Source organism: Pipra filicauda, unplaced genomic scaffold, assembly GCF_003945595.2.
Source record: "Pipra filicauda isolate LSUMZ 115617 unplaced genomic scaffold, ASM394559v2 scaffold149_size4050908_pilon, whole genome shotgun sequence".
Lineage (NCBI taxonomy): Eukaryota > Metazoa > Chordata > Aves > Passeriformes > Pipridae > Pipra > Pipra filicauda.
The window spans coordinates 3,736,992-3,755,109 of NW_024103984.1; the positions used below are offsets into that span (position 1 = coordinate 3,736,992).

Sequence of the window (18,118 nt, forward strand, 5' to 3'; positions counted from 1 at the left end):
GCAAGAGAGGGCAAAATCAAACCACCAATAAAGACACAATTAGTTTTATTAACCAACATTTAAGACCGATATTGTGAACTACTGCTAGATATGTCATGGAGCTCAGCACAATATTAGAAGCAGATACCCCTGGAGATCTCTGGTTTCAAGCTCTCAGTGCTCCCAATGAAATAAGACTGCAAGCAGCTACACGTCCTCAGCTCTGAAATACTAATTCTGTAGCCAGCCAAAAGGCTGGCTTTTGTTTTTCACAGTATCTACACAGCTATATTTAGAAATACACACATAAATATAATCAGAGCATGTTAAACAACTCCAGAAAAGGAAGGGCAATATGTTTTCATTTCAGGAAAGCACACAGTGCCATTTATTATTCCCACTGAAAAGGAATTGAAGTGGGAATGTTTGGTTGATAACTGATCAAAACTGCTCAATGAACAGGCTGCATTTCAACAAATAACACTATTTTAGAACAGAAATAGAATTTCTGAGGGATCTGGCCACGAGATGTCACTCTCTGCTTTGTGGCAGCTTGGAAATCAATTAGCACAACTTTCTTCTCTGAGGTGTCAAAAGCCAAGGTACGGCCAATGGAATTCACTATGTTAAATTTGGATCAGGTAAAAGCAACTGCTCAACACGTCATTTCTGTGGCTGTGTGTCTACTTTCTGTAGCTGTGCTGTAGAATTACCATTCAGTATGCTGTGAAGTCAAAACAGCCTCCAAGTAGCCTCTGAATTCGTTCCCCCACATCTAAACAAAGTACAACTAGCTTAACTAAAGCTCTCTGTTATAACATATGTTACTGTTCTTACACCTGGGTACCAAATTGTTTGGAATTTTTTAGCCCTTTTAAATAAAATCATGGTTATGTATTGAGCTCTTATGGCAAGCTACCTGTACGAGCTACAGTGTCTATCCAGGTAAATAGCCTAAACAAATAAGTTTTCTAAGTGTTTTCAGTTGGCTTTGGCTAACCTTTGATCAGGCCCCATGGTCTAGGAGGGTCTTGCTTCTTTGTTTGCAATACACCACCAACATCTTTACTATTATTATTAGCATGTAAAATAATTTTTATACTTCATATATCTAACCAGGCATCTGTTAGAAGACACCAAAAATATCTGAGCCTGAGTTTTAGAAGTTTAAGATCAAAATCTGTAGCCATTATAAATACACAACTATGAATGGAAAAAATAAGTGGAAGTCCAAAACAAAGCTATGATGCAAGAAGATTCCCAGGAATTAAAGATTTTATGTAAATATAAGATGAACTGCATAAATTCATCAGAAACTCATCCTGAAGACACCTGATAGAAGAAAAACTCATTATTACCTTATTATGTATTAATGTTACCCTCAGGTCCGGTTTTATGATACCATATGCTGTCAGCAGATCTTGGACTTTTTTTAGTTCTTCCTTACATTTTCTACTTGTTGAGTAAAACTGCTTTCTTACTGGAAGATTCTTGAACAAATCCAGGACTGTTACTGTGGTACCTGTAAGCAGGTGATAAAAAAATAAGTAGAAATTACACTGAAAGCACATCACGGGATATGGAGGAAACTTTATTTTTACTTAAAGAGACCTGTTTGTATGCTGCTGCATACAAAATAAATACAAGTAATGCTAGATTAGGTTATTAGCATGAGAAGAAATATACCAAATCAGCAGTCATCCTCCCCAAAAAGGTATCTACAGACCTCAAGAGCTCTGAGACTGCAGCATTAAGTTTTTTTTTCACACACATTGACAATTGTGAGACTCAGTACTAAATAAAGTTGAAGACTCTTTCAGTGCATATTAAGTCAGCTTTCATTAGTAAAATGATTTCAGACTAGAATCTAGTCACACATATCTGGAGACAAAGGAACACTGTGCTTCATTAAGGGCCTTCACAAGCATTTGCTTTAGGGTATTTCCTGAAGAGTCTCCGTTCAAGGTACAGTACAGAGAGGGAGGAGGAATATTCACCTACCAACACAATCATGAATTCTGAACCCACAAGGATATTGCAAAGTGTTAAACACATGTCACAGAATGCAGTCAATCATTCAACAATTTTGACAAAAGAGAAGGTAATGCAAAATATTGTATTTTCCACAGCTGGAATATACTAGTCTAAATCTTAAAAAAGTATCCCTAGTTAAAATCAGCTACACACCCTTACCACAGGTTATAAAGAACTATGACTTTGCCTGGTCCTACAGCCAGGCTGCTTCCAGCAATTCCTTTGTACAGCAGCAGGGCAAGTCTTCCTCCTGTAAGCAGGGATTTTGCTATGTACAGAAACATAGTTCTGTAGTTTGGTCCTAAACAAACCTTTCAGATAGACCTGAAGAACTGAATTTTTATAGCTTTTATTTCCACTGTCAGCTTGAAGTGAGTCAAAGAAGGAGAAACTAGTTTATAATTACTATCTAGAACAACTTCCAAGCTGTATTATTTCTTACAATATGACAACACATTCTCAGCTGACAGACATAAGGCAAGAAGTGTTTACAGTTGCAAAGATTTCATACTCAGCCTTCAAGTACAGAACAGGTATTTCAACATCAGACAGAGCCTCAGAGAAACACAAAATACTCCTGTTACAGTGCAACACCAGAACAGTGGTATCCTACCTTGTCCTAGATGGGAAGGCTTTTTAGAAGTTACATGCCCGTTGCTATTCAAAGCATACTGAGTGCTGATATCATCAGTAGCTGTCTTGGTTGTGACCAAAACCTGAAGAGAGTGATTTTAAAAAAACTTAGTTAATCAGAGGTAGACAAAGTTCAGAATGAGCTTAGACAAGCTTTGCTACCACTCTCACCACTGCATTACTTTAGTCTCCATGATTACATTTAATTAGTTTATAAAATTTTTCTTCTAGGGGTGTTTCTTACAGGCACAGAAACATTCTGCATTACTTATTATTCATGTTTCCATCCATTTAACTAAAAGCATTTCTATCACACTAATACACAAAGCATAGCAATTCCCTCTTCCTACAACACACACTGCTCTGACTTCTATTCTAACGCAGGTTAAATAAACAACTAAATCAATTGACAGTTTGGCATTTTCATCCTCTGTGAGAGAGAAGGCAGCCTATGACAACTTCTTAAATTTATGTGAGATCCAACAAACTTAAGGACTACTCTCTGTGTATTATCTCTCCACACCCAAACATATCTGGCAATCACTCACTGCATGTTTTGTAAGCTATTAAGGTAATACACAGATGGCTTTAGCAAGAGCAGTTGTAAACCAGAGTTCAGGCACCAACATTTTGAACAGCAGAGCCACCGCACTTTAACCACCTGAAAGACAAAGTTTATCACACATACAGTGCTTTGGGATATTCTGGGTTATTTTAGTGTCTTGTATGAATCATTTAGAGTTAAGTCATGCCTCTAGAGAGGAAAATAGCAATTGGTTAATTGGAAATGACAGTATTACAGATCTACTTAAAGGCCTCCTTTAAATATTAAATACCTCCAAACCGAAACTTCAGGGGGCAGTTTGGGTAGGCAGAATGCATTGAATGCCAGAAGTGTTTAATTAATATAATTACTGATATGAGGATTGAAGTAATACCTATTAAAGCACTTCATACACTCAGGCCACCTCCCATCTCTTACGAAATGAAGCTCAGAACAGATGGCATTCTGCTCTGACCACTCATTGGAAGGAACCAATGATTGAGGTCTGTCATCATCTATCAAAACACCAACACTTTTGAAAGCATCTTTGGAAATCTCTATCCAAACACACAACCCACTTCTGCTTAGTGCAATGTGAATGTAGCCCAAGGCAGCAAGGAGTCAAGCTCTAACATCATCTCTCCTGACCTCAACAGTTGATGGTTCCAATCAGACACAGAGGTCAGTATCTTCTTGCAGGATCTAATCCTTGGCAGATTCAAAGAATCCAAACTTGACCTTGGTGCAGTATGAATACAGAAAGGCAGAGCACAACAGAACTGCCAGATGCTGTGCCTTTAACAGCCTGAACACTTTTCAGATGGTTTTGAACAAACTTACTTACTTTCAGCCAACAAGTTAAACCATAAGTATCAGTACAGTGCCAATCCTCTTAACATAAACATATGGATCAGACTCAGACATGCCAAGTAGCAGGTTCCTGTTTACTCATAGGGACAAAGTTTGTGCAACTGCAGTCACATACATGTCAAAGAGCAATAAGGAGCCCAGCAAGATCCCATGACTGCTGATCACCTAGATAAGAAGGCAGAAATGGTTACTGGAATGGTAGCTATGTGGGCCATCAGTTCCCTGAAATTATTTCTCCTGGCCACCACCTGCTGCTCCTCACTTTGATCTACCCTAATTCAAGTAGCAAATTCAGCCATACTCTTTGACATTATATTCCCTGATACAAAAGAAAAGAAAATACAACCCAATCTCTCTCTGACCTGTTCTGACTGTGGAAAATAAACAAGAGCATTGCTGTGACCAGTGTGACAGAAGGGCAGGACTGACACTGGCAAGAAATTCCCATGACATGGCTCCTGGGGCTGGGGGGAAAGGCAGCATACACATGCCAAATGGTTTGGAAAGCATATCCCCAGCAGGCCGCTGGAACATTTCAAGTCTTTGCGCTGGTATTTTAATAAAACTTTCACAAACACATACAGACAAAAGAAATCACAACTCAAAGACCAGACACATTTATAGCAACCGCTCACCTCCGCTACGCTGCAAATCGACCCCAAAGCTTCCCCACGGAAACCGTACGTTGTCAGCCTTTCAAGGTCCTCAGAAGAGCTTATTTTTGAGGTGTAGTGTTTAATGGCCATAACAGGAACGTCCTCAACCTTGATTCCACTGCCATTGTCTCTTACTTCTATTTTGTTAAACCCGTAATTGTCCTGAAAAGAGAACAAAGCAGAGTGGAGCATTAAAGCAACCAAATTAAGACGCAAGTTTGAAGCAGCCAAGGTTACACCTTCCAGCCATCCACACAGAAGTAGGAGTTTTGCTTAGTGGGAGGAACTGAGCAAACATTAAATGTCTCTTGTTTAAGGAAAAAAAAAAAGAAAAATACAACATGCAGGATAATAGTGATGGTTTCTCTAATTAAATAACGTAATTCATACATTGTGGTTTGGAAACAGCACGTTAACATAATTTCTGTTTTAATTTTGCTGTATTTAAGTAAAGATTTCTTTAAACTACGATGAAAGTTGCAAAACCTAAGCTCAAAAAGAGACCTATATCTGGAAAGCTAAAGACTTTTTCACCTCTTTTCACTTCTCTTACCTACTTGATATCAATTTTTTTGAAATCACCCAAATGCAGCCCTGCACCCATTAAAGTCAGTGCGCTCTCACTTAGAACCATTTTCAATTTCAGTCTTGATTTATGCAATTTCATTACTGCAGTAGTTTTCCAGGTTCTATGGTCTGTCTCAATATACAGAAGTAAAATTCTAATGGGGGGCAAGGCATGAATGACAACAGTAATAAGTTTGTAAAGAGATATAATACTTTACAGAAAGAAGTAAAGGTTCATAGAGGCTCTTTTAAAACAGCTTTCAAGGAAGCAAAGCTCAATCTTTGTGATTTACCTTTACCTATATGCAATACATATTTTACTGAATTCCAATTTAAATATGTCATTTCAATAAGCACCAGCAAAAATGGGGTAAAACTCTAAAAAGCTAGATATTTACAACAGCTAAATGCAAGATGGAATTCGAGTTCTATAACATCTCCAACAGGTGCAGCAAAAAAATGCTTCCTTACAGCTACACTGTAATGTGCTGTAACCCAAAAGAACCACAAGCCAGGAGGAGAAAGTACTCAGAGCTACAGGATCACCAACAGAACTTCTGTTACAGAAGCACAACTGGCTCTTTGAAAAGATTCTGATGCAACACAGGGAAAAATGTGCTGTCATGTGTCAACTGGTTTTGCTAAAAGAATATCTTCAGTAGTGGCTTAATGGACAGAGCATGCAATGGTTGATCACTGAAAGTTGATTGATTAAACAGAACAAACTTTGCTGTCTCATCTGGGCCTATACTGAAAACAGTTATGAAAAAAATATAATGTACTCCCAAGGTTACTTCCTGAAGTAAAAAAAAGATGTGATTAAAAACAAAAGGAAGGTATCTAAAGATATTATCTGTATTCACAACAATCTGCTTTAGGAAACATCAAAAGCCTCTGAGGCACGCACAGAACCATATATATTTAATTAACTGATACGCAACAGAAATGTGGGTACGTTTCATTTGCTGTATTAATGAACAGTGCAAAAGCTGCCTTCAGGTGAAAAAACAATGCTTTTGCTTATCTTTGAGTCAGCCTCCTATTGGGAAGCAAAACAGAACCTAAGCAGTACACCTGCTCAGGTGTACTGAACATAAAAACACATAAGGAGATATAGGCAGGAAGCCTTCTACCCTGTTGCTGTATGTGCTAGGGAAGGAGTTGTGAATTTTACAAAAAGCCACTATTTTCCATTCTAAATTTTTACTTCCACACCACTTACCTGTTTAGGAAAAGTGAGACTTATCTTGAATCAAAATGTTGCATGGATGATTCTCTGTTTCTTTTCTAATGTTATTAATTTTCAGTTGCACACGTTTTACGTAAATATTACAGTGCTCAAACTCTGTATTCTGCAACACCTTCCTCCGTGACCTAAATACTACTGAGGTTATGATCCTATGAGATGTTTAGGTTGCTCTGCCAGATTACTGATGCCAAACAGTATGATTCATGTTGATACACAGTGCAAAGACGCTCAATAACATCACCTATGGGAGTTTGGTCAATCAAGAAGGTAACAACAATAAAACACCAGGCAAAGCTTCCCACTACAGCTGACCACTGCCATGGTTTCTACCTGAGAACCATTCCACCTGCAAGTTAACTCCTGCCTGTTTGTCTCAAAAGTCATTCCTATATTTGTCCAGGCAAATTGGGTAAGAAGACCCAAGGAATCAACTAGCCTTCCTAATCCATCTGAAAAAGGTTAAATCAATGAAAATGCTGCAGTTTCGCAAAAGCCATCAAGCTGTAAAATGGAATTTCAAAGTTTCCCTTCTCTGTTATGACTCTGAACTAATCCAGAGTTAATGTGGTCACTGACCTCTATTACACAGTCAGAATTATTTAAATTTCACAGAAAAGAATACCAAGAAAAAAATTTATTGTTTCACAGTATTACTGTCTAGAGTTGCACAGAGTGCAGGATTTTGGTTCTCCCCTAGTACCCACAGAAGAACAATCAGCAAATCTCTTTCACTCACTGACAACCTGTGTAAAGCCAGGTTTGTTTCTTCAGAACTACACTGATTTGGACTGGGCTCGACTGACAAAGAATGTAACTATGCAGATGACTCACGCACTGAAAATGGTTGAAAACGCTGTCTTTAATTGATTTGGGACTTATCACTATGAAAACAGGTGGTTGCTGTGCCGTGAAAGCCACACTGATTAGAGAGAAGCTTTCTCCTCCAGCTATCTGCACATCTGTAACAGCACACCAGCACAAGAGACAAGGTCTGTTTTACCCATTCTGGAAGGCTCCAAAACCTTCTCTGTTGACTTCTTGCAGTTACCGCCTGATCAATATCAAATCAATCAATCAGATCACAGGATCTGATTCCAACACCCTGACCCCCATAACTGTGCACACACTACTCACTTTGGGGCTACTCATGAGCAAGATTCTATGAAATCTAAATACTGGGAGAAGACAGAGGTCATGACAGACCATAGCGAAGACAGAGTAACTTCAGCTCACTTAAGGCAGTAGCAAACGAGCCTGTTTCTCAGCATCTGCAGGAAACCATTCTCAGAGGGAAGACACTCAAGACTCATTCAAAAAAAGGTAGCAGAGACATGGACAAAGAAACAAGCAGAAATTGAATTGCCCTCCTAATGAAAAGCACTTGTCTAACACTTAATTCGATAATATCTTATACAATTATTTGCACTGAAGGAAACTGGATGCAGTTCTGGATACATCCATTTATACAGGATGTTACAACACTTCTCTCTTACTAAGCAGGAGACACTGCTACTATACAGCTGTTGACAAAACACTGCAAAAACAGAGATATGACAGCAAGAATAGCTGATCAGTTGGCCATTTTGCCCCATTTGGGAAAAAAATCAAATTCTTTATTATAAGTAAGATTTTCTATTGTCAGAAACTATCCTTCAGGGACATGCCAACTTTTTTTAACAACTTATAAAAAGGAAGTGCTAGAAGTAGCAAGAGCTAACCATGCTAATTTAGGGACCATGTGGTAATTTATATTACAAAAAACTCTAGCATGGCCATCAACCTTTTCCACTGTTTCCTTCCTTACAATATTTTGTAATGAGCATTAAATATGTCAGTCTAGCAGTAAACTTAAGTTCAATATCTTTTAAAACTACCTATTAGTCATAAAAATTAAATTTTAAGTAGGAAAACAAATATTAAGGAAGTTGTCAGGTTTTTCCCTAAGATACACTCAGAAGTAGAAATATTGTTTCAGCAGGGCCTGAAAAACATTAATGGAAACTAATTTTGGATCATTTTTACATGAGGTAAAAACATATATGTATAAATACTATTAATACCTTGTCATTCCCCAAATCACAATGGCCTAAAAAATGCATTTGCAGTGGAACAACTTTCCTTGCATCTTATTTTACATCCAATTCTTTGTAAGAGAAAGAAAGGGGATTTACCAGTTTAACATCAATACTTGTGGCACTGGCATCCAAGGAATTTTCTATCAGCTCCTTCACCACACTGACAACTGAAGTAATCACCTGAGAACTTGAAAGGAGACGAATAGTCTCTCCTGGCAGCTGCTTCATAGTGGAATAAGATTCAGAGAAGCTGCACAGAAAATAAGAGAAAAAGAGTGTAACAGGAATACTACAAATACACATTTCTAAGTAGCCATTTCACAGCAACTTGTAAATGTTGACAAAGCACAACATTATGGCTGGAGAGTAAAATTTTCATGTTACAGTAGGTCCCAGCTTTCTCTGCAGTCAGTAAGTGTCGGGAAAGAAGTGGGGAGGCAACAAAGTGGCGCTGAGGGGAAAGTCATATCCAATGGCAATGTGATCTACTAGTAAAAACAAAAACCAAACCAAAAAACTTCTTAATTACAACCCTGCCTCTCTGATCTGATGTACCATGTGTCCTCAGGCAGGTCAGTTTATTTCTGTGTCACTCTCTCTTTTCTATCTCTTACATTATCAACCAGCGGAGATTTCTTTTTTTTTTAATTACTGGAACCCAAAGGGTTATAAAATTCTTGCTGTATTATAGAGACACTAACATGAAGAGATCGTAAGTGGATCTCTGAATTTTAGTATATATTTCTGTTTAAGCACCCAAATCAACACAATTAACCGAGCCCGATCCTTGTTGTTGATCCTTGTAGCCTGACACAAAGAACTCAGCTGCAGTTTTTCATGCGTATGAGAAAGGGGGGCGGGGGGGGAAAGATCATTGCTAGACAGCTCTTTGAACCTCAAGAATGGTCCAAACAGGCTTCTTCTCTCCTCTAGGTTATGTTATGTAATGTTATTTACACTGTTATCCTGGCAGTCCTGGCTTCCCCATCGATTCAGTCCAAGGTATATGTTGAAGAACACAGAATGCACACTCAGCACCCATCCCAAGGATATGAGCAGAGGTGGAGGAATGGAACATACCCAGATTTCCTCCTGACACAGTCAGGACATGGTGAGGGATTGCAGCCAACACCCCTGGGCACCACTACCCTGCAGGGTATATGCAGCTGATACAACAATTACAGGACACTTCTCTGCCTCGACATCCTTCTAAAGACTGACACTCTTCAAACATAAAAGACAAGGCAAAAATGTGGTTACTTAGAGAGGAAAAAAAAGCAAACCAGTGCCATGAAGAGGAAGCACCATTAAAACTTTTCTAAGAACATCTACAAAGAGGTTTTCTCTTTATATTGCTATTTACATTGCAAAGGAAGTTTTCCTTGCATATGTGGTAAAAAGATCCAACAAATTGGTTTTCCACAAACTGGAAAAGGAGCATGAGAAGACATGTGTTGTTGAAGACGGACCAATATTAATTATGTACATGTGTTCAGAGGGGCAGGTTTTGAGGCAGGTTCCCTCACACATTCACACATCGTACAGGACTTCTGTGTCAAGTGCTTCATGATTTACTCATGCCAATTGCCAGATGGGAGCTGGATATCTCCATGAAACGACACTGACTAAGACACGGGAGGGTATTAAAACAGAAACGCTGCAGATCCCAATGACAAATTTTCCATGAGGTGTGCCTGATGCAGGCAGTTTGGGAGAGGAACCTGCTCTCGTGTGCCCTCCCTTTCCTGGGCCCAAACCCAGGGATGCAGCGCTGGGCACATCTCGGGAACAGCTGCTGTGAGGGAGGGACCACTGGGGCCTTCCCACCCACGGAAATGCATCCAACCTCCGATGACTTAGCTAAAAGACACACATTTCAGCTCAAGCCACACTGCTCCTGTACTTCCCACCGACCGACACGTTACCACTGTGAGCCGTGGGCAGGTTCCGTATTTTCTGTGTCTGGGCCCCATCACTGATGCGGCCCTTGTACCCCTTCGCACCGAGTGCGACACCCCAGCGACAGCCGCGGTGCTGCACACCCTCAGGAAAACCGGGAACAAAACCTCCATAAACTCCACGGCTCCCGCCCCACAGACGTCTGGAGCTGCACCCAGACCGCCCCCTCACACAGCCGCCTTCCTCAGGGGTCCAGCAACTGAGGCAACTCTCTGGTTTACGGGGGTGGGAAGGCAACAAGCTGCAGACAAACCCTGCGGTCTCTCGAGTTTACCCCAAACCACACGAGCCGTCCGCAGTTCCTGGTTCTCGCTGCGAGAGGCGGGGCCGCTCCCACCCGGCGCTCGCTGCTCCCGGGGCCTGGCGCGGCCTCGGCCCAGGCCCGGCTCAGCCTCGGGGGAGGCGGCGGCGCTTCCCCGCCGTCCCGGGCGGCCCCGCGGCTGCGCCACCTGCGCGCCCGCCCCGCTCCCGCTGCCGTGGGCGGTGCGGGCGGCCTGGCCCGGCCCCTGCGCTGCCCCCGGCCGGCCCTGCCCAGGGCACCGCGGGCTCTACCTGCGCCCGGCGCCCCGCGCTCCGCTCCGGCTCCGCGGGGCTGCGGAAAGGTGGGGCCGCCCGGAGGGCGGAGGGAGGGACGGGCGGCCGGGGCCGCGGAGAAGGCCACGGGCACGGCCGGGCCGGGGCAGCGGCGGGGCCGGGAGGGGAGCGATGGCAGGGAAAACACCCGAGCTGCCCCTCGGGTCGGGCGGGAATGGTGAGGGGAAATGGGAAGGGATGGTGGGTCACGCCAGGATGTCTCTCTAGGTACGAGCTCGGCGGGCGCTGCATCCCCAGGAGGGAGGAACGGCCTCGCGTCGCCCATCCCAGGTAACGTGTCCCCTGCACGGTTCGAATGCCCTGCGACAAGGATTGATTAATGTCGGCACCGCCCCGGCTCGCTTTCGGGTTCATCGCGTCTGTTTTTATTCTGCCGCGGTTAATACTGCGAAATACTCGGGTATTTTGTGTTTATTTTATACTCTCTGCAGTACTAAGCCGGTGTCAGAAACAAACTTCCTACCAAAAGCAAGCTGCTTTTGCTGGTTAAACGGTGCTTTTGTGTAGTCTGATTCAGATGAATGTTAAAACATATCTCCTTCCCAGTCCCATAAAAGAATATACATAGTCCTACAGATCATGTGAGGATGAAGTAAGCAATGGTTTGTTTGGGTTTTTTTAAATTATCATTACAAATTTTACTACAACAGGATGAGAGTGTCACCATCCCTAAGTTCTGTCAATTTTTTTACTAAATCAGCATATGAAATTGTTCTGTGTGTCTGCATGTGTCTGTTGCTTAGAAACTTTTGAACCCGTGCTCTGATTTCAGCCACATTTGAAAGATGGAAATGTCTGTCTGAAAAATAACAGATGGGTGAGGGAGGAATATGTGAAATCTGCACTCTACTGCAAGAAAAAAAGGCATGAATTAGTCCTTGGTTGTTCTTTCTAGCAGTCGGTGGCTGGGCAACTAGTATATGCAGAATTCTTTACTAACCATTACATGAACAAGAAACAGGAGGAAAAATGATACGGGAAGTGGAGAAGAACTCTGGATATTGTCACGGATGGAGAAACTAATATAGAAGATGAAAGTTATAAGCTTGGTTTCTTACAGGTTTGCAACTTCAGCCTCTAACAGCACAGCTTACTATTTTTTTTAAATGTTCCTTCTGTAACAGGCTTGTAAGTTTTATTTGTTTGCTGTTTTTTTTAACAAACGGTTCCTAACTGCCCCTTTGCATTGACTTCTGTATGAACCATAGAGTTTGAGGTACGTCTTGGTTTATGCACTGTGTTCTTTCCAGACCTGATCATTTAAAACAGCCTATTCCCACATTTGAAAATGGCATATGTTAAGTACTCCTCTGTAACAGTAGTCTCAATCTTCAAACAGATCTGTTTTATAGGGTAAAAATGAACGTAGGAGTTGCCCACAGCGAGGTGAATCCAAACACTCGGGTGATGAACAGTCGTGGAATGTGGCTGACATACGCGCTCGGAGTGGGCATGCTGCACATTGTCCTGCTCAGCATTCCCTTCTTCAGTGTCCCCGTTGCCTGGACTTTAACAAACGTGATTCACAACCTGGTAAGTAACCACTTGTGCAACGGAATTTGAGAAGTTGTTCATGTGTCTTCGTTTTCAGTACCTGGGGAAGAGGATATTAGCCAGTCTGTGTGGATAATGAAATCCTGCTGGCCCAAACAGCGCCTCTGCTTGGCTTATCCACAGATAATTGGCTGTTTGGGAACGGAGGAGTGATAGTTGATCACTTTTGATTTAGGTATGAAAGACGTGAAATATTCCTTAGTTATGTATTCTTTTAAAAGGCATTTAATTAAGCTAGAAGGTTGCAAACATAAAGTCATCATGCCGACCAACTTTTACAGTGTTCTGTATATTATTAGAGAGCTGTGCTGAATCAATAAAACATCACATTTTTAATTCTTGGGTATTATCTATTGATTTTTCTACCTAAATCCGATAGTATTCCAAAATGTTTACTTTCAGCACCTTACCTCTTTTCTTGGACAGAAATAGTTGTGTTCTGTTTCTTCTAGCTTTGATTTCTGGCCAAGCTAGGTAAACTGTAGCTCAGAATGACTTCAGCATACAAGGTTATAACTATATTTGACATAAGAGAAATCTTGTTTGACAGCAGTGGGAAAAACTGGGCTACTTTGACCCAAGCCCTGAAACCATTTGTTATTCAGTGGATCGTGATTTGCATGATGACTTTTGTATGCAAAAGATTTTGGAAGCTGACGGTCTTGAGAATCTTTCTGCTCCTTTCTCCATTTTGTTATAATCACTTAAAGTAGTGCAACTCTGTATATTGGTCCTCAGTGCTTAGAGAAAAGAGGGCCATAATCCAGCAATTTACATCATACTTGAGGTTTGCTAACTCAGCTTTCTCAGATTATCAGCAGTCTTGACAAGAAGATAGCTCCTTCCTCATTTACAACAGTAATAGTTCACTGTAAAGACTGAGGATGGATAATATCCTCTTGAGTCATGTAAAATTTTATTTTTAGTTGAGCTCTTTGTAGATAGGTTTAAAACTAGTGGTGGAATTGTAAGTGTCATTAGAGCATTTTGTATGTTATCTGTGACACCATCAGACATGGCAGACATTTAAGATGTTGGCAGAGAAAAGTATTACTAAATATTTCCCACATGCCTTAATGAATTCATTGCAAGTAGCTGTAATGACAACAGGGATGAGAGCATGCACTGACAAGTAGTTTGGTAGTGGAACACTAGAAGATAAGTATAAATTGCACTTTTTGGATATTTCAGCGTTTAAATGGCACTTCTTTTGGAAACAAATCCTTGAATGGTTTGACAAAGAAAAAAAAATCTTGTATTTCCACTAATGGAAAACTCTTAGTTTACCTTGAAAGCATTTTTGGTGGTCCTTTCTGCAAGTACCAGCGTGAAATAAAATGTGTAGTAAGCATTTGGAACTGTCCTAAAAGCCTCTTTTTGGTTATTAAAATGGAGACACTGCAAACATCAGGAATCCAAAAATTAATTAAACAAATCAGTTGTCTTAGGTTCATAGGCCTCTAGTCTGGAGGCTGTTCCAAAGAAAAGTGGAATGAGACATGAAGTGACTTGCTGAAATTTCACCTCCATGTGGTCTTGTTTCTGTATAAAGCTTTCTGTAAAATTTTTTGTATGTGTATAAGGCAGTCTGTGATATTTCCTGTTAGAGTCTCTTGCTTGGAGTTGGTGTGCTCTCTTTGATAGAAAACAAATGTTTTTTAGAACTGGAAAAGGGCGTACTCCCCTATGTGAAACCAGGCCCAAACTGATCATTCAGATCAGACCAGGCATGGCATGGTCCCATCAAACAGGAACAGGAACGTAGAAAGTCCTGAGTGGTTAAGGAGAGGCAGCAAAGAGATGGACAGATGGTATTCAACAGATTGCTGTAGTCAGCTTCTAGGGATTCGAAGGTGGTGGGGGGCTGAGAAAGCTTTCTGAAGGTCTTGTAATATTGCCAGTATTTGTAGGTAGATGTTTGCTTTGTGCAGACTCTACCTCAGCACTCATTTAACACTGTGGTAATATAAATAAGCCACCCCAAACTTGTTACAGTGCTTGTTAAAATTCTATTGATTTCATGGAAGTTTTGCCATCTAACGCAGAGGACAAGGGAGTGGATCAGATGTCACACAGACTTTGGCTTTAACTCTGACTGTGCCACTCACTGCACAGTCTTGGGCAAATCACTTCTTGTCCCTTCCTTGCTCCTCAATAATTTTGTTACAGGCCAGCAGCTCTTCTGGATGAGAATTCACGTATATTCTTTTTTTTACAATGCATTGAACAATGTAACAATTATAAAAAAATACACTAAAAGTGCCTCTGTATTCACTTTTTATTTTCCCCAGGGAATGTATGTGTTTTTGCATGCAGTAAAGGGAACTCCTTTTGAAACACCTGATCAGGGGAAAGCTAGGCTACTAACACACTGGGAACAACTGGATTATGGAGTACAGTTCACATCTTCAAGAAAGTTCTTCACAATCTCTCCTATAATTCTGTGAGTTCAAAACTGTATTATGGATGAATTGAATCATAAAACCATGATTACAAAAGCTGCAACATAATGGGTTGCAATTTATATTCTGAAGGCATTTTCTCTCTTTTCTTGCTTGCTTGTTTGTTAATTTACTTCTGCATCACAGAGGTAGGGAGTACATATTTATAGGCCATGTGCTCAACAGTCTTTCTTCCTGCTGCTTTTGACACTCCACATATTGAAGTCAAAGTTTGTAAACAGTTATGGGGCAGGTTTTAAAGATCAGAAATGTTGCGAGGAAAACTTACTGGTAACTCTTGAAGTTCTTTAAGAGATTGTGAAGTCATGAATATTGAAAATCTTAACCAACTGTCTTTGTAACAGCATTTATTAACCATTTTGCAACTTCTGAGTTTGGAGGAGTGTGTCAGTCCTCACTGCATGGGGTCCAGTGTCAGTTTGGCTTTGTACCTACTGTCTTCTGTTTACACTAGTTCTGTAAATGGCTTAGAAATTCTACACACTGTTGACAAAAGTAGGGTTGAGTAACTAAAGGAAATCAGATATGTATTAAATGTCCAACTCTAAAAGTCTTTCTGTTTTTCCCTAAAGAAAGTTGTCCACTTGCACGGCAGAGTGAGGGGGGGGAGGCACGATCCTGCGTAATGTTTAGAGAGTTGGCCCATAAAGGATAAAAAATGAAAAAAATATATGTAATTCCTCAAAAAAAAATTTCAAGGATAGGTCCCCACTTTGCAGCAGGAGTTTTGTATTCATAACACTAGTATATGGTTCTCTTGATGCACTAATAATGTATAAGTAGCTGAATAACATCTCTGTTTTGCTGGGGAAAAACCCCCAAACCCCAACAATCTGATTGCCTCATTTCTATGATGCGGATGAAATTACAGGCTCAAAGCAGTTGGTAGTGAATTGGGTTTTCTGAGGCATATTTCCTTATTCTAGATGAACAGGTTGTGAACCAGCTTTAAAGAAAAATGTGCTGGAAACATCTGTCAGATGGGAAGCACTTTAAAATCACGCCAGTCACAGGTGTGCTCAGCATAAATAATTTTTACACTGAAAAATGTCGAATGCTTTGTCACTGAGTTTGCTAGGGTAGCAGACCTGCAAATATTTTGGTAGCAGATCTTACACTATTTAAAATCTGAATCATAAATCAGACTTGTAGCTGCAGAAGTCAGACTCAGACTCAAATGGGCAGGGAGAGGTGGGGGAGGAAAATAATAGTGGTGAGTTGCTTTTTAACACCTTGAGAAGTATGGGAAGAAGAGACTTAGACCGTAATTTTGCTGTAGATATTCTAGAACCTCAGGTGAGATATTTAATACAGGAATAGATCAGTAAAATCTTACTGATTACTAGAGCACTTTTTTCAACTCTGCTTTGTTTGTTTATTTTTTTAGACCAGGGTGCCATCAGCTAAGCTTGCTCCTTTTTCTCCTGCAGGTACTTCCTGACGAGTTTCTACACCAAGTATGATCCAACACACTTTATCCTGAACACAGCCTCTCTCCTGACCGTGCTCATCCCCAAGCTGCCACAGCTGCATGGTGTTCGGATCTTTGGCATCAATAAATACTAAGGAGAAGGTTCCACACTGGCCGCCCCTGACATGGCTCCTGCTGCTCCCTGGGTGAAGGAAACGAGTAGTCTGCTGTGCCCAGTATCTCGTCATAGTCAGTCAGAGATGCCTTTACATCTGAGATACAATTCCTGCTGCCTGCAGCATTGTCTGGGATGAAAGTCGAGTTTATAAGAAGCTGCCTTCAAATACTTAAATGTGAATTGGAAACCTGTAGAAGAGAGATTTCCATGAAGAGCTGGGCAGGCCCAGCTCTAAAGCCTAATCCCCACTAAGACTCAACATGTGGCTGAGCAGGTCATTTGTAAAGAAAGGTGCACGGTAACAGCTGAAATGGAGAGCAGTGTTTCACAAATGCCCATTATCCATAATGCAGATGGTAACTTTACATATGAATCCAGGATCCTCAATGCCAGGGACTGGTGAGGCTGCATTCTTAGGTTAAGTGAAAGTAGCTAGTTCCTGCTGTATGGACTGTAGGTGGTTGTGCTTGTTATTGCATTGTAAAAGTTTGTCTCACAGTAAGTACTGTGACAGTGAGCATAAACTGATGGTGTAATTCCTGCCTTCTCTGTTCTTGTGATTTATTTTTTTTTGTCACAATGACCGAAGAAAGTCCTTAACTGCCAGCTCAGGGGATTTCCACATCAACTCGATAGCTCGGTTTATGTATGCTTTGGAAAATTGCCGCTGTTGTGTTATTTTCATTTTGCTTAGCAGGACACTGATTTTTCTATGTGTAAAAGGGACATCCTGGAAAAATTGAAATTTCTTTTTAGGTGTGGACTTTTGACTATTTTCTCTGATATTGGCTGATGGGGTTTTTTTTTCAGTAGCTGAGAGGCCTGTGATGGGGTCGGGAAAGAGTTGCTGGTGGTGTAGGAGAAGCAGCTCTGTTACAGCTGTGTCAGAGCATATAAGGGAAACTGGGTGGGTTGTAAGTTAGAATAGAAGCTGAACTAGAAGTAGGTGAGTAGGCAAATCACATGGACTAACTGTATGCTTTTGCAGAAAAAGATAACTTGCATGTCTTGGAAATGTGGAGGAATGCTGTGTTTTAGGGGTACCGTGTAGTACGGGGTATTCTTGTATGTAATCAGCTCTGGAATTAGAGTGAAGAAGGTACATCTACAGCTCTGAGCACTTATTTCTCTGTCTTGGAAAAAGGATGAATTTTGAAGTCTGCTGTTTGTCTGTCAGCCAAAACTGGCTCAGATTTAACAGAAGACTCCATTTAAGACTTGATTTACATTTTGGTTGCAGTGACAGCCAGTGAGCTGGAAAAAAAATTAAAAATAAAAATAAAAAAAGACAAGCCCACAGTGGCGTACTTCTTTTCTTGGTAAGGAAATTTTCTGGTTATTTACTTTACCGAT

The 18,118-nt window shown here is 40.9% G+C and overlaps 2 protein-coding genes across 9 annotated transcripts in view; one reads left to right on the forward strand and one right to left on the reverse strand.

The window, feature by feature from the left end:
- PMS1 (PMS1 homolog 1, mismatch repair system component) overlaps positions 1-11,181 on the reverse strand; it is a 44,884-nt gene extending 33,703 nt beyond the window's left edge. Inside the window, exons 1-6 of one of the 6 annotated variants that reach the window (XM_039378830.1) lie at positions 11,119-11,181; positions 9,688-9,831; positions 8,704-8,857; positions 4,696-4,878; positions 2,627-2,729; positions 1,338-1,501 (exon numbers count right to left, since the gene is read on the reverse strand). In XM_039378830.1, the coding sequence (XP_039234764.1) occupies positions 1,338-1,501; positions 2,627-2,729; positions 4,696-4,878; positions 8,704-8,835 (582 nt within the window). In that variant the 5' untranslated portion in view covers positions 8,836-8,857; positions 9,688-9,831; positions 11,119-11,181. Of the gene's footprint in view, positions 1-1,337; positions 1,502-2,626; positions 2,730-4,695; positions 4,879-8,703; positions 8,858-9,687; positions 9,832-10,819; positions 10,994-11,118 lie in introns of those variants that run through there. The other 5 variants (XM_039378832.1, XM_027737491.2, XM_027737495.2 and 2 more) reach the window with 5 other exon arrangements.
- Positions 10,803-18,057, forward strand: ORMDL1 (ORMDL sphingolipid biosynthesis regulator 1). Of its 3 annotated transcripts, none has more exons than XM_027737504.2 (5): positions 10,803-11,168; positions 11,368-11,430; positions 12,500-12,693; positions 15,006-15,157; positions 16,607-18,057. In XM_027737504.2, exons 3-5 carry the CDS (start codon positions 12,520-12,522, stop codon positions 16,740-16,742), a joined length of 462 nt encoding a protein of 153 aa, XP_027593305.1. In that variant the 5' UTR covers positions 10,803-11,168; positions 11,368-11,430; positions 12,500-12,519; the 3' UTR covers positions 16,743-18,057. The 3 variants fall into 3 exon arrangements, with proteins under 3 accessions (XP_027593305.1, XP_027593304.1, XP_027593303.1); XM_027737503.2 differs by having other exon boundaries at positions 12,513-12,693; XM_027737502.2 differs by lacking the exon at positions 10,803-11,168 and having other exon boundaries at positions 11,313-11,430; positions 16,607-17,308.
- Positions 18,058-18,118: the final 61 nt, after the last annotated feature.

What these genes read in the sequence shown, in the direction of transcription:
- ORMDL1 (XM_027737502.2), top strand. Translation starts at nt 11,328, where the DNA reads ATGGGAAGGGATGGTGGGTCACGCCAGGATGTCTCTCTAGGTACGAGC. An exon ending in CCTCGCGTCGCCCATCCCAG is followed by an intron (nt 11,431 to 12,499) that starts GTAACGTGTCCC and finishes ATCTTCAAACAG; the next exon opens with ATCTGTTTTATAGGGTAAAA. An exon ending in ACAATCTCTCCTATAATTCT is followed by an intron (nt 15,158 to 16,606) that starts GTGAGTTCAAAA and finishes TTTCTCCTGCAG; the next exon opens with GTACTTCCTGACGAGTTTCT.